Source organism: Pristis pectinata, chromosome 18 (assembly GCF_009764475.1).
Source record: "Pristis pectinata isolate sPriPec2 chromosome 18, sPriPec2.1.pri, whole genome shotgun sequence".
In the NCBI taxonomy this organism is placed as follows: Eukaryota; Metazoa; Chordata; class Chondrichthyes; order Rhinopristiformes; family Pristidae; genus Pristis; species Pristis pectinata.
In genome coordinates this window covers 24,009,220-24,025,107 of record NC_067422.1, presented here as the reverse complement: position 1 = coordinate 24,025,107, position 15,888 = coordinate 24,009,220, and the positions used below count along the sequence as shown (strand labels likewise).

Below are 15,888 nucleotides of genomic sequence, written 5' to 3'. Positions count from 1 at the left end.
GCCTTTTCTGAATATTTAATTTTTATCCATCATCATTTTAAGGATGAGAATATGCAGCAGATTGTATTTAATGTGAATTGGAGGTAGCTCTCTGGCAGTAGTGAGAGAGGGGTGGGTGCATTTGGGAATACTGTTGTACTTCAGTGGCAGCAAGAACTTTCACAGACATCGGCAGGATGGAGATCGACAGTGTTTCAGCCGGGTGTTCCGGAGCTCTACAATACTGCAGTGAGGCAACATATATTTAGCAGCATGATCAAAGTGATTTAGTAGAGTGAGAAAACACAGGATCAATGGATTGGTGTTGAGGGAGTATTGTAGCACTGAGGCCAGAGGAAAAAAGTAGAATTTAGAGGTGGGTGTTCGCAGGTGATGAAAAGCAAAGAGAAAAAGAATACCATGGAATGAGTTTAGAGTCTTAGCCAGGAAAGGCATAGGAATGTTAGATCCCATGGGAACAAGGTGGAAGGTATCACCCACAATCTGAGTGAGCTGTATTTATGTCATGCAAGTTGGGAATAATGTACTGGGCCTGGAATTCATAGAGAGCAATACACTGGCCCTGAGGAATAAAGAGAAGGGGAAGGAGCAATGGCCACGTGGTTTTATTCCTGTGCAGTACTGTGGGGGATCCACAAGTTATGTGGTGACATTTAAAAGCCTAGAAATTCCTTTACTGTAGCTGGTATATCAGGCATTACCACTGATTGGATGAAACAGTGTAATCACAATTACATTGTGAAAATCTGATCTATTGTCTTACTGCATAAGAAGGAAACATAAACAGAACATCAGCATTTTATACAGATCAGCAAACTGTGAGGCCTATTTTGAGATGTTTGCCTTTCAGATAAGATGATAGCCTTGTTCATAGTTTATCAAGATTTGCAATATTCATTTCTGTTGTTTATATTTGTTAATACAGATTTCCTGCTGTCCTATATAGAACCTAATAGGAAAACTGAATTCTAAACTTGAAATGCACAGCAAGCTCTAGCGACAGGTGTAGCCTGTAGTTTCTATCATTTTAATTTTTTTTGTGTGAATTTCTCTTATTTCCTGTCTTCATGTTTTGGATTTCTTTCGCCTTTTTTGGCCATGATCTTTTCTGTAATTTGCATCTCTGCTTTCATTCTATTATCAGTTTTGACTGTTTGCAACAGTTTTGCCTCACTTCTTGCTGTTTTAGTTTTTCTGTATCCCATTGCACATTTGAAATTTCCTTGAGCCTAACAGACTGACCCAAGGCCATAGATTTTGTACTTATTCATTTTTTGTTATCTGCGTGTTGTTACCCAGTGTTTATTGCCTGTCCTTAACTGTCCTTGAGAAGTGGTGGTGAGCTGCTTGAACTTCTGCACCTTCTTCTGGTGAAGCTACTGCCACCATGTGTTAGGTAGAGTTCCAGTAGATGGATCCAGTTATAATGAAGGACTGGCAAAATATTTCTAAATCAGGATGCTGTGTGGCTTAGAGGGGAATCAGTAGGTGCTGTTGCTCCTGGGCAACTACTGTCCTACTTGATGGTAGAGGTCATGGGTTTGGAAGTTACTGTCAGACTAACTTGGGTGAGCAACTGCAGTACATCTTGTAGTTGGTATACACTGCAGTTGCTGTTTACTGGTGGTGGAAGGCTGTTCTTCCGCTGCTTAATGGGGTACCAAACAAGCTGGCTGGTGGTGTCAAGATTTTTGAGAGTTGTTGGAACTGCACTCATCCAGGCAAATGGAGAATATTCCATCACACTTCTGACTTGGAGCTGGTGGAATGTCAGGAGGTGACTCATTCACCAAAGGATACCCAGCCTTTGATTTGCTGTTGTAGCCGTGCTATTTAAGTGGCTGGTCTGATCAGCAGTGACCCACAGGATGTTGATGGTGGGGGAACGTCAAGGGTAGGTGGTTAGGCCCTGCCTTGTTGATTGTTGCCTGGCACTTTCATGGCACGAAAGTCTGATTGTTGTCCAGGTCTTGCTGCATGTGGAAATGAGCTGCTTCTTTTGTTGAGGATTTGCAAATGGAGTTGAATATTGTAAGGTTATCAGCAAATATCCCCATCCCTGTCCTTACAATGAGATGAAGGTTATGGATGGCCATGAAGGTCATAAGGTGAGGTTAATTGCATCTCCAATACTGCCCTGAAAAAATTCTGCAGTGATGACCTGGAGCCAGGATGATAACCTCCAATGACCACAACCGTCTTCTGTGCAAGGCATGACTTCAAGGCCCATTTTCTTTGAGGCCCATTGACTCTAGCTTTACCAGGTCTACTTGATGACAGACTCAAATCAAATTCAACTCCTTAGCCCGTGCTTAGACCAAAGCTGTGATGAGTTCTGGAGGTCAGTGGTGAAATCCAATCTAGGCATCATTGAGCATGTTATTGATGAGGAAATGCCACTGAATATGGCCGTGAATGCTTCAACCTCGTGTCTAGCACTAGCATGCTAGGCCCTGCCATTGTTGAGGAGGGGAAAATCATTACAGTTTCCTCCCCCATTAGTTGTTTAATTATCCACAATTATTCAGAATTGGATATGGAAGGACTGTAGAACTTTGATTTGGTCCAGTGGTTGTGATGAAGAAAGTAAGAAGAGAACACTTTGCAGAGAATAATAGGACTGAGCAGAGTTAGCTTGGATTTTTTGGAGGATGTGATGAATAGAATGAATAGAGGGGAACCAGTGAAGGGTAATGTATTTGGATTTTTGGAAGCTTTTCAATAAGGACCCATATAGAAGTTTGCAGCCCATGCAATTGGGAGTAATTGGGAGTTGTTTATTGGACAACTTTCAATCCATGCTGTTTGGCAGCCGTGACTTTTGGGCTACTGCAGGGATAAGTGTTTGGGTGCTGGCTTTTCACAATCTGGATCAACCATTTGGCTCAGAAGATGGTGAATCTTTGGGATTCTCTATCCCAAGGGGCTGTGGAGACTCAGCTATTGTGTTCATTCAAAACAGAGATTGATAGATTTCAAGACATTGAGGTAGAATTGTAGAGCTCCCAAAACCACAGTCTCTACCACCAAGCAGGACAAGAGCAGCAGCATGGGAACACCACCACCTGCAGAGTCCCCTCTAAATCACAAACCATTTGGAAATATTTTGCCACTCCTTCATAATAGCTGGATCCAAATACTGGATCCGCTACGATCTTGCTCAATGGTGGAGCAGGCTGGTAGGCTGGTAGATGACCTGCTCCTGCTCCTGTTCCTTGTTTTTATATTCTAAATTTTAATTGTGATTTGAAAATGAAACTGGCATCTAAGTCTGGAAACTAGGGTCAATTTACAGAAGCCAATTAACCTACCAGCCTGGCATTGACATTTAAGTAAGAGCCTGAAACATAATCTTTAATGACGAGCACATATTTATCTTGGAAGCATGTACTTCGGCAAAGCCCCTGTAAGGGACCTATTATAAATCATGGCATGTTGTGCGGTCAGTTTACCTGTCCTCGTACTTACGTGGTGTGTGCTAAACAACTGTTGGAAAATGCTGTGATAAGAACATTGCTTCATAAATTGTTTTAACTGAACTTGAAAGGTCAGGGTATAAGTAGTATCTTTCAACATGAAGAGAAAAGACCTGTTATACTTTAAACATTGTACTGAAATTGCCAATCAACTGCATGCTTTATGTGTTAAGAGGAGAGTATAACTGCTGCACTTTGTAGGGAAGGTTTGTCATTTTTGATAAGTTTTTAATTGATACACTTTGTGAAAATTAATCTGCATAGTAAATGACGACCATATAGTGCTTCCAGCTGCATATTTATGGATATCTTAGGTATGCTAATCAAATATTAATGAAGAGAAGATGAAATAATGACTCACACTATAAGCAGCAAGTGCCTGCATACTAAAGCATGAAACAAACTGCAGAGTTTTGGGTTCACAGGACTCTGCTTATCTTTCCCCGAACATCTTGTTTGAATTCCTCTAATCAAGTATCTGTCCTTACCCTTCTAGTGAAACATTTTTTATCAAAGGTGGCATGTGAAATTGCACATAGCAGTTGCTAAGTTAGTTTATCCCTCTATATCGTTATCAACTTGTCAAGAGCATTTGACATTGTTGACACATTCTGCTCCTCCAACACCTCCCTTCTATTGTCTAGCTGGCCGAGATTGCAGTTGTCTATTCATATCTGTCAGAAGATAAGAACAGGAGCAGGAGTCGGCCACTCAACCCCTCTAGCTCGCCCTGGCATTCAATGTGATTGTGGCTGATATGCACCCATCCTCATCTCTTCTGTACCAGTGCCCCAGGAAATCCTCTGGTTTACCACCCCATTAATCCAATGTTACATGCGAGTCTTTTTTTCATGCAGCCCTTAATTCCCTGATCTTTTAAAAATGTACCTACTCTTTAAATAGCCCTGCTGATCTAGCCTCCACATCCTTCTGAGGTAGAGAGTTCCAGGGATTCACCAGTCTGTGCAAGAAGTTGTTCCTATGCACCTTGGTTTTAAATAGCTGTCTCCCAATCTTGTAATAATACCTCTCATTCAATTTTCTCCAGTAATGGAAAAATCTCAACATCTACCCTGTCATGTCCCATCAGGATCGTAAGCATTTCAGTGAGATTAACCTTTATATCTTCTAAACTCCAAACTATAATTCTTATTTGTGTTATTCAGATAATCATCTGTGTTACCTCTTGTATCCCCAAGGACCTAACATTGTCCCCTTCTCCCCCTACATTTGTCTTAGTTTTCAGCAACAGCATCCAAAAACAATTTTCGTATGTCTGCTGATGATACCCAGCTTCACCATTGTCGCCGCTCTTGACCCCTAAATTCTCAGGTTCCGCGGCCAGGTACTAATGAGAGCGGCAGATACAGCAGGAGTGAGTGGCAGATACAGAGGGAATGGCAAATGCAGCAGAAAGAGTGGTAGGTGCTGCAAAATGGGATGCTTTCCAGGTGATTGCCCTGGCGATAATCTTGCAAACATCTGTAGATTCGGGGTGTGCCTCAGGGCTGGAAAATTGCAAGTGTTAATCCTTGTTCGAAAAAAAGGAAAAGGGAATCAACCCAGTAACTGCAGACCAATCGGTTTAACCTCAGGGGTAGGGAAAGTTGTGATCAGGGGCAGAATTAGCAGTCACTCAGACAAATGTGGATTGATTAGAAAAAAAAACAACATGGATCTGTTAAAGGCAAATTATGTCTAACCATAGAAATTTTTGATGATTTGATGAATTGATGAGTGAAAAGTGGTTGATGTATTATAAAGACTTTGAAAAGGTCATAGAATCACAGAGAGATGCAGCACAGAAACAGGCTCTTCGACTCACTGAGTCCACACCAACCATCAAACCACTCATTTACCTTAATCCTACATTAATGCCATTTTTAAAATTCTCACTCACGTTCTCATCAACTCCCCCCAGATTCTACCACTCACCTACACACCAAGGACAATTTACAGAAGCCAGATAGCCTACCAACCTGCACATTATTGTGACATAGGAGGAAACCAGAGCACTCGGGGGAAACCTAGCAGCTCTACTAGCTGCACCATGGTGGTGCCTGTATGTTGGTGTTTGATAAAGTGCCACCTAACAGACATCATCAAGGTTGAAGCCTACGGAATAGAAGGGATTGTAACACATGATTAGACAACTAGCTAAGTAATGGAAAACACAGAGTTGTAGTAAAATGTGATTTTTTTTTTGACTGGAAGGAAATGTACAGTAGAGTTCTTCTGTGGTTGTTACAAGGACCACTGCTTTTCTTAAAGTGTATTAATGGCTTGGATTTGAGAATACAAAGACCAGTTTCCAAACCTGCATATCTAAGTGTGGTACACTTTGAGGAACAGAGTAATAGACTTCAAGGAATTATGGGCAGACTGGTGATATGACCATGTACATGGCAGATAAAAGCTAACTTTGCAATTCTCAGCATTTACATTTTGATGGGTAGAATGAGGAGGCAAAATAAACTAGAGGGCGCAATTCTAAAAGGGGTAGCTGGACAGAGGGATCTAGGGAGGTATATGTGTATAATTCATTGAAAATGGTGGGGCAGCTTGAAACAGGTTAATGGAATTCTATGCTTTATAAGAAAAGGAATATAAAAAGGAAGTCGTGATGAAGCTTTGTAAAGCACTGGTATTGCAAAGAGTTTTGGGTGCCATAGTTCAAGAAAGGCATAATGGATGGCTTAAGAGAGGTTTACCAACATAATTTGGGGATAAACTGAAGAAGCTGAGGTAGTTCTTCTTGGGAAAAGTGACTGCCAGGGGATCTGACATTTATTATTACAAAGGGTGTAGACAGACTAGATCCAGTGAAACTGCTCCCATTGGTGCAAGGGTCAAGAGCTAGGGTTCATAGAATGCAAGGAAAACTTTCCTTATGCAGCCAGTATAGGTTCTGGATTGCACTGCCAGATGTAGCATTCAAAAGGGAGCTGGATAGATATCTGAAAGGTAAGAATTTGCAGAGCTCTGGGAAAAAGGTAATAGATCAGACTGCCGGGCTGCATAAAGTAGTTCTGGCTGTGGGAATAAAGCAGGCAGCGGGTCGCTTCAATCATCATTTATAATCAGTGCGTAGAATTAATATTATTTTGCGAAGTTTATTATAAAAGAACATTCAGACTTACAAAACAAGAGAATAACAATTGATTTACCATTAATATATTTCTATTAATGTAAATAACACAACTATCTACAGTACAATAAACCACATTATTCATAACTACAGGCCATCTCTGCATTATAAATGCCCAACATAGGGACACCCATACATACAAACAAGCTCCCATAATATTATTAAATTAAAAAGTCCAGTGTACATATGAACAATTGTCCCTACAAACAGCAGAACTAGGTTCCTCTTCCTCTCCACTCTTAGTAATTGTTCTTTATTATCAATCTTGCATGCTTTTGATGCCATTCATTACAATACCATGGAGGTATGGTTACCATATCAAGTGTTTTTTTTGTGTATTTTTGGATTTACGGACAAAATCAACTTATGGACATTGGTAAAAGCAGAACCTGCTACTCGTGGATGGTCTGTATAACATTTGCATCTGACAAGTAATTGTGCTTTCTATCGAAATTAAATTATGCTGCCTGATTGTTTGTTGAGAAAATGACATGAATCTGTAAAGTGTGCAGTAAAACTCTGGCAGAGCATACTTTCCAAGAACAAGCTGACAATAGGTAGAAATTGATAAATACATATGCAAAATTTTAGCCTGTTGTGGTAAGTTAAGATCAAATACTGTTAATGGGTGTTATACTTTAACAGATGAGATCATTAAAGAAAATACTAAATGATTGATTCAAAAGAAAGATTTTGTTTGTTTACAGTATGCCTCTGATGACCTTACTTTTATGTAAGCTTTTGGTGTCATTATCATTTGCTAAGGTTGTTTAATTCTTTGTAAAATGTACTATGACCAAGAAATTATATGGAATGTTTGTACTTAAAAGAAATATTGTGTACATAGCCCTATCCTTTACCTGCTGTTTTCATTGTTTTTGGCAAGAATTGTATTTCAATTTCTCCCACAACTGAGCTCAGCATTTTTCCTGGGACCACAGCTACAAACTCGGGAATTATTCAGAGTTTGTATTCTGGTGTGCCGTGATGAAAGCTTAACGTGTGCGTCAAATGAAGGTGACCTGACCCAAGTTGTAATTAGTTATTCTAATTCCTTTCCAAATTGCTGTCAGATGTTCCAGGAAGGTCATAAACAAAGAGGCCGATACTAGACAGCGAACAACTACTCTCTGGGCTGTTGTTCATTTTGCACTTGGAGTGCTAGGATACAGGCATAGGACCAGTAGCTCATCATCTAGAAAGTGCCTGCTGTAGCCAGAAAAGTTGGTCTTTTAGCTGGAGAGAAGAAAAATCCACCTTGCCATTGTTGTGAGCTAGGGATAATTTGCATCCTCTTTTTCTCGAGAATTGGTAATGCAAAGTGCCCTTAAAAGTCACACAGTGCAGAAACAGGCCCTTCAGCCCACCATGTCCATGCTAACCATCAAGGGCCCACCTAAATTCATCCCATTTTCCAGCACTTGGTTCGTAGCCTTCCATGTTTTGGTGGTTCAGGTGCTCATCTAGGTACTTTTTAAATGTTGTGAGAGTCTCTGCCTCCAATACACCCTCAGGTAATGCACTCCATGTTCCAACCACCCTCTGAGTGAAACAAATTCTTACTTGGGTCCCCTTTTAACTTCCTCCTCATCTTAAACCTATGCCCTCTGGTCTTGTACACTGGTGTCATTGGGGAAAATTTCCCTATATTTGCTTCTCCTAATTTGGTTTACCTCTACCAGTCCCTCCTTAGTCCCCTCCACTCCAAGGAAAGCAAATTGAGCCTGTCCAATCTCTCTTCATAACTGAAACATTACAATCCAGAGAACGTCCTGGTGAATCTCCACTGCACCATCTCTAATGCAGTTACATCTTTCCTATAGTGTGGTGACCAGAACTGCACATAGTACTTCAGCTGTGACCTAAACAATGTTCTATGAAGTTGTACCATAACCTCCCTGTTCTTGTGTTCAGTCCCTCAGCTAACAAAGGCAAGAATCTGATATGCCTTTCTCACCACCTTAACTCTCTGTACTGCTACCTTCAGGGATTTTTATATCAAGGTCCCTCTGTTCCTCATTACTCCCTGAGCCCCTACTATTTATTATGTATAAGTCCCAACTACTTATTGTGTATGTCCAACCAAAATTGATCACTTTGCACTTTTCCAGATTAAATTCCACCTGCCGCTGTTATTCCTGTGTTACAAACTCATTAATAACCTCTGTAGCCTAAGACTACCCTGCTTGCTATCAACAGCAACCACCAATTTTTTGCATACTAACCTTAATTTTTATATTCACATCCAAGTCATTAACATATACACCAAACAGTCAGAGTCCCAGCACTGATCCCTATGGTACATCACTGCTTACAGGCTTCCAATCATAAAAACAACCTTCTACCATTGCTCTCAGCCTCTTATTACCAAGCCAATTTTGGATCCAAATTGCCAACTTGTCATGAATCCCATGGGCTCAAATCCTATGGATCAGTCACCCATGTGGGACCTTGTTTAAAAACCCTACTGGAGACCATGTAGGCTACATCAACAGCATTGCCCTCATCAGGACACTCTGGTCCTTCTTCGCAAAAATTAAATCAAATTAGTCAGGCAGGATCTTCCCCTGACAAAGCCACGGTGACTATCTTTTATCAATCTCTGCCCTTCAAAGTGTAGTTTAATCCTGGCCCTCAAGAATTTTTTCTAATAACTTCCTTATGTTAGACTCAGGAATTACTTCACTTACTGTATCCATGCGGCCCTACTTGAATAAGGTATAAAGGTGCCACATTATTTTTTGGTTAAAATGAAACTAGGAGGTTGGAAGGAAATGGTTGTTGGTTATAGCCAGGGGAAATCTAGTGTAGAATAAACATTGCCTCAAGAGACTAGTTCTGCCAACATTATTGCACAGCATATGATGATGAAATTCACTAAAGGAACATGTGGGCAACTGATGGTCTTGCTGTCTATACACAGTAATTATTCCTCTTATAGTATCTTTGTTTATCCCCATAAGTACACAGAGATGAAAAAGTGCTGCAGGAGCTTTTTGTCACCTGTTTTGTGGAAAATAGTTATTTTGTAATTATATTCAGCCTCCATGGTCATCACAATCGTAAAATGTAAAACAAAGCACTCTCTTGAACTTATGAGTGTTTACCCATGATGTGTTGGAAGGCCTTAAATTCATTGACTGCAAGTCCTCAGAATGCACTCTGCCACTTATTGTTAAATAAATTATCCAAGCTGTTTCTAAGTTATCTCAGAGCTTGTAACTGGAGGTTGGCAGGAGACTTGGCAGTTTTAAAGGAAATATTTTGCATATTCAACTGAGTAATGACGGCACTGAACTTGTATATACAGGTAGATTGTATTCTGAAAACATCAGAATACATGATGCATCGTTGACTCCAGTTCTGAAGCATAAAACACAGAGAAATTACAGTTGAGTTAACCCAAATAACTGGCATGCCATGGCAGATTAGGACAGGCTTGGTGTGCCAGTTATTCTTTTCCTCTTCCATTTTCATGTGCAACGAATGTGTGCTGTCCAAACGGAGTTTACTGCCTTTCCAATGTGACCAGGCAAAATAGTTTGTGGAGTCAAATGCTAACTTTACTTCTGAGGTGCTGAGATTATTTAGACTGCTAGGCATTTCAAATTTCAAACAGGATTAAGTTAACAAATTGAAGTTTTAAAGGGAGATTGTTTGAACCACCCACCTTGCCTATGTAACAGCTAAACAGTTAAAAAATGTGAATCAATATTCACTACATGTAGATAGTTGCTGAATCAACACTTTGGAGAGTAAATGCATGCTTTGATATGAACATTTATAGGAAAGAGGCCATTTACTTATATTAACAATGTTTACCAGTCAATAACTAAATTCTTTTCAACATCAGTATTGTACTTCAAGAAAATTAAAATGCAGCATCTTACTGACTAAAAATTGTGCAAAAAATGACATTAAATACCAAGAAATACAGTAAGCATTTTGGAGGAGATTGAACTTTTGGTTACAGAAACATAAATATTTCAACAGCCAATGTGTCAACTTTTGTAAAAGTTTATGAATGTTATCCCAGTATTGCAAACTGTGTATACGTCTGAATTATAACACTAGTATGAAGAGTATGAGCTCATGAAAATTTCAGAATCACCTTTTTTCAGTGGTTAATGATACTCGATAGCAATTTTGCTGCCTGTTTTGTGCTAGCAGTCCTTTTCACCAAAGAAAGTTCTAGTAGTGACCGCATCTCCTTTTACTGGTCTAATCTTCTGTCATCTATAACATCATTGCTCACATGCTGTAAGAAAAGCATCATCCATAAACTTTTGAAAACATTAGGTTCTGTCTGTGGAATAAGCATAATTCATTTACTTAACATAATCATCTATGTAGTATATTATGGAAGAATGCATACTTTATTACAAAGCTGTTGATGCTGCAGCTAGAATGCAGTATGAAAGTGATACCTACCTACATCAGATGCCTACATCATCCCTTGTAAATCTATATTTATTTTAGAATAATGTTCACCAAGAAGACCCAAACTCAACAATTCAGGAACAGCTTCTTCCCCTCAGCCGTCAGATTTCTGAATGATCCATGAACCTTGAACACTATGTTATTATTCCTTTTGCACTATTTATTTATTTTTGTAATTTATAGATTCTTATAATTTGCACTGTACTGTTGCCACAGAACAACAAATTCCACATCATATGTCAGTGATAATAGACCTTGTTCTGAGTAAATGTTTTGCTGAATCAACTCCTTGGATAATAATGCATGGTAATTTTTGATATGAAGTCTTATATGGTATAGACATCATTTACTTTTCTAAATAAAGTTTATTGAATGATAACTAATTTCTTTTCAACATTAACTCTGTGCTTCGAGGAAATCCTAAGTTTTTGCAGTTTCAGAAATTCAGGACCTTTATACTGACTAAACAGTATGCAAAAATTTACATTAAACTTCAAGGAACAGAGTAAATGTTTACAGGTGATTGACACATCAGGTGGATGCAAAAGATCTCATGGCACTATTCTTCATCAGCAGAAAAAATGCCATAATCTATTATTAGGGAAGTGGTAACAAGGCACTTGGATAATAATAGAATTTGGTAGAGTCAACATGGATTCATGAAAAGGGAAATCATATATGATACGTTTGTTATTGTATTTGGTGTTTGTAACTAGCAGGATAGATGCTGGGAAATCAAGATGTGCTGTATTTGGACATTCAGGAGGTGCCATACAAGAAGTTATTAAACACAATTTGAGTACGTGAAACAGCAGGTACTATATCGCTATTGAACTGAAGACTGGTTAATAGAAGAATAGTAGGAATATTATTTTCTGGTTGGGAGACTGAGGTTAGGGCAATGCTGCAGAGATTGGTACTGGAAACCAGCATTCAGTCTATTTCAATAATTCAGACAAGGATTCATGCTATGGATTACCATGGACAAAGTATACTAAATCCACTTTGCTGATGATGCAAGACTGTGTAATGGTATGAATTATAAGAATTCAGGGAGATAAAGACAGGATAAGTGAATGGGTGGGAACATTTGGAATGTAATGTAGAAAATATGAGATAATTCACTTTAGCAGGAAAATAGAAATACTGAATATTTTTATTTTGGTGAAAGGTTGAACAGTTTTAGTGTTCAGAGGGACCTGAGTTCCTTATGTATGAACGCCAAGTGCAAATACAGGAAGCAGTTATGAAGGGAAGTGGTATGTTGGCCTTTATTGTAAGAGGATTTGAGGACACAAGTGAAGAAGTCTTACTGAAATTGTGCTTTGGTGAGGCCACGGTAGAATATTGTGCCTGTGTCTGGTCTCTCTGTTTAAGTGCGAATCTGACAAAGGCTCACCCAGATTGATTCCTAGGAAGGGCAGTTATCCTATGAGGAAGGAATAAACAAGCTTGACTTAAGCTCTCTTGAGTTTAGAAAAATGAGAGGTGACCTCATTGAAACATATGGGCATACAGGGTAGATGCAGGGATATTGTTTTCCTTAGTTGTGGTATTGAGGACCTGGGGTCATGGACCAACTTGTAAAGTTGCCTGTTTTGTACTGTGAATAAACTTCTTCACTGAGGGGTGTAGGCGCATAGTCACGGAATAGATTCAAGACAGTGATCAAAATATTTTTGGACATTAAAAGATAAGGAATATGGAGTCGGTGTAGCAAAGTCACTTTAAATATTCTGCACCCAATTCTTCTGTTCACTGACTAAAAATGCAGAAGCCACCACATCAGAAATTTCTAACTTCAAATAGGGTTTTAGTTACGTGATGGAAAGGTGTATTAGAAAAGGAAGGACCTCTGACCATTTCGAGCAAATGAAGAAGGAATGTTGAAGCACAAAATGTCTCTGCGTGGGGAAATTCAGCTGTCAATTTGTGCACAGCTCGGTTCCTACAGTGTCACAGTCACACAGTGCAGAAACAGGCGCTTTGGCCCACTGAGCCTGCACCAACCACCAAGCTCCTATTTCCCTAAATTGTCCTTTTTTTCAAGATTCTGTCCCTGTAATTTGACACATGAGTAGATAATCCATGTAGTTTTGGTGTTGTTTGCTGTGGGATAAATGTTGACCAGGCCACCAAAAGAAATTGCAATGTTGTGATCTGGGATTATTCACCTTTGCTTGAGAGGGAGAGACAGAGGTTTTAATATCTTAGATAAAGTTATGCCAAAAGTAACAACAATTTTACAGCAATATACTGTTGTGTGAAGTTAGATTATGTGCTCAGATATGGAAGATTTCTCATTGTGATGATAGTGCTACACGGAACCAAGATCAATGTTATTCACTGGGAACCAAACTTTACTAACTTGAACATATCTTGGTTGATTGTCTGCAAGAGGATCACTTTCAGTAGAAAATGAATCCATTGTATTTTTGTGTGTTTTTGCATATTATATGGTAACATCCCACTGTAGTCAACTTTGACGTGCCCAAATCAAACCTGACTCCTAATGGGAAATGCAATTATTTCTTTGTGTGCACAGGAAATAATAATGTTGTCCTTTATAATTCGATAGAGGCAGAAGGTACTTGTATTGTGCATAATGTTTTTGCATCGCTGCAAATGCAGCTTTTGAGTTGTGTCCAGTTACAATTAATAGAAACCTTCTGCATTGTTTGGGGTATATGGCTGCTGTGCACCAGTAGTTCTACAGTGACAGGCATGATTAGTGTCTAGTTAACATGAACTGAGCACATTCTGAAAGAATGCCTGCTTCGTAACGTTTTTAGCTTCCACCCTTCTTTCCATGTGTTTCATTACTTTAAGTGATGTAACTGATTTTTAAATATTTTCTCAACAATACACAGATACGTTATAGTAGCAGAAAAACCATCAGAATGGCTTTAATTGTAAACATAAATCTTACATGACCTAAGTCTGCATTAGAGTTCATTGTTGCTCATCTTTCATATCCCAGGTCGAGTTTCATTCTTCACATCGGGCTCAGAAAATCTCCATTATGTGGAAAAGGTGGAGTGGGGCACCCGGTATGCCATCACTGTATCCTTCACATGTGATCCAGCCCATGCCATCAAAGACCCTTCGTTACCATGAACTGGTTGGCATACAGAAGAGCAGAGGGCAAGCATGTTATCCCTGGAAAGTAGTTAATGAAAACACAGCAGTAAATCAGTTGTACATTTTAACAAAGTTAGATCATGTGCTGATTGAAAGTAAAATAGAGAGTGAATAATGTGGTGTTGGTAATTGGGCTCTGTTGTCTCATCACTATCAGTATTTCAAGAATAGTTAATTTTTAATGGTGTATGTAATGGTTTTTGTTGGAGTTCTGAATATATGTTAATTGTTACTGTTTAAATGAAGTTAAGAACTGATTGGTCATTAGATATTGCTGTTAAATTGATCAAGTATTCTCACTTTACATCAACTTTTGGTACTTGACTGATTTGGTATTGAAATTATTAACAGGCTGGCCAAATATTGAAGTTATGAACTGGTTGATGAAATAGTTAAGTTATTAATTGACTGGCCAAATAGTTATTAACTGGATGATAAGGCATTCTCAGTATTGAGGGACACTCTAAGAGAGAACTGTCTGATCAAGTACAAAAATTGCTATCTAAAACCAAAAAAACTGCAGATGCTGGAAATCTGAATTAAAAATAATGAATGAATATGGATCAAGTATTGACGGAGCTATCATTAGAATTGCAGTTTGGACTTCTTATCTAGTTTGTACATTTTACCTTTTATTGAAGCCTACATGTATTGGGTATAAAACTTTCACACAAAAAATATACAACATTTTTCATATTTCTTCACTAAAAATAATATCAGGTCAGCACTGTTCTAATGAGGAGCTTTCAAGATAGTTGTTTCTCGTGCTAGAATTGTCATATTAACCTCTGGCAGTGTTTGTACCTGAGTAGATTTTATGAGAGAATCTATATAAATAAATGCTGTGAGTTTTGGGGTTTAATACACAGTGCTGTGTCTAGCTTATTCAAATTTTCATCTTTAAACAATTCTCTCAATTGCTTGAATAAATTGCAGCATTTCTGGTAAAATACTCAACTCCTGCTTTCCCAGATATTGAGAAACAACCAGTACTATGGAAACATCTCATTTCATTATATTTTGTTTCTTTAATACAATACTTCATTTTTAGAATCCAAGTTGGTTTCAATGGGACTGACATAACATTGAATGTTGTACAATGGGGTTTAGTGTACAGGTTGCTGTAAACCAAATGGCCTGCAGTCTGTTAAGCTCCAGCTGTTGTTTGTTCACATATTTCTGTATTCTGTGCTGTTTATTTTGCTGTTTTATTTCCAGGAAATACTTTGATCCCCAAAAGTTACTAGTTCTGGTAACTATAGAACAGAACTTCTTGAGCACAAAACAGCTTCTGTACAAGTGATAAGCCCCTCTCATCCTAAACAGGTCATCCTTACAGACTGCTACAATAAAGGACCAGTATTCACCTGCACAGTGTTATTAGGTAGGTGCTCACAAGTTAATTTTATTCAGTCCTTTGAGGACAGAAAATTTCATCCAAAGATGAACTACAGCACTTCTTTAAACCTGCTTAATTTAACGCAAAATTCTGTTAAATGAATAAATCAAAACAATTCTGCCCTATACAGTTTATGACTTAAAAGCTTTGAGCATATCAGATGCTGAGTTGCTAAATCATTTGCAACATCTCCTTAATCCAGTGAGAGCAGTTTGACACTAATCCCATATGCTTGAATCACAACAATTTAATATACAGCATTTTCAAATGTAGAATAAAGATGT

At 38.6% G+C, this 15,888-nt stretch overlaps 1 protein-coding gene across 3 annotated transcripts in view; it reads left to right on the top strand.

The window, feature by feature from the left end:
• uts2r2 (urotensin-2 receptor 2) overlaps nt 1–15,888 on the top strand; it is a 116,925-nt gene that overhangs the window by 80,214 nt on the left and 20,823 nt on the right. Inside the window, exon 9 of one of the 3 annotated variants that reach the window (XM_052032743.1) lies at nt 14,045–15,067. The exons of the other annotated variants lie outside the window; for them this stretch is intronic. Coding sequence (XP_051888703.1) covers nt 14,045–14,181 — 137 coding nt within the window. The 3' untranslated portion in view covers nt 14,182–15,067. Of the gene's footprint in view, nt 1–14,044; nt 15,068–15,888 lie in introns of those variants that run through there. 3 annotated transcript variants of the gene reach the window in all.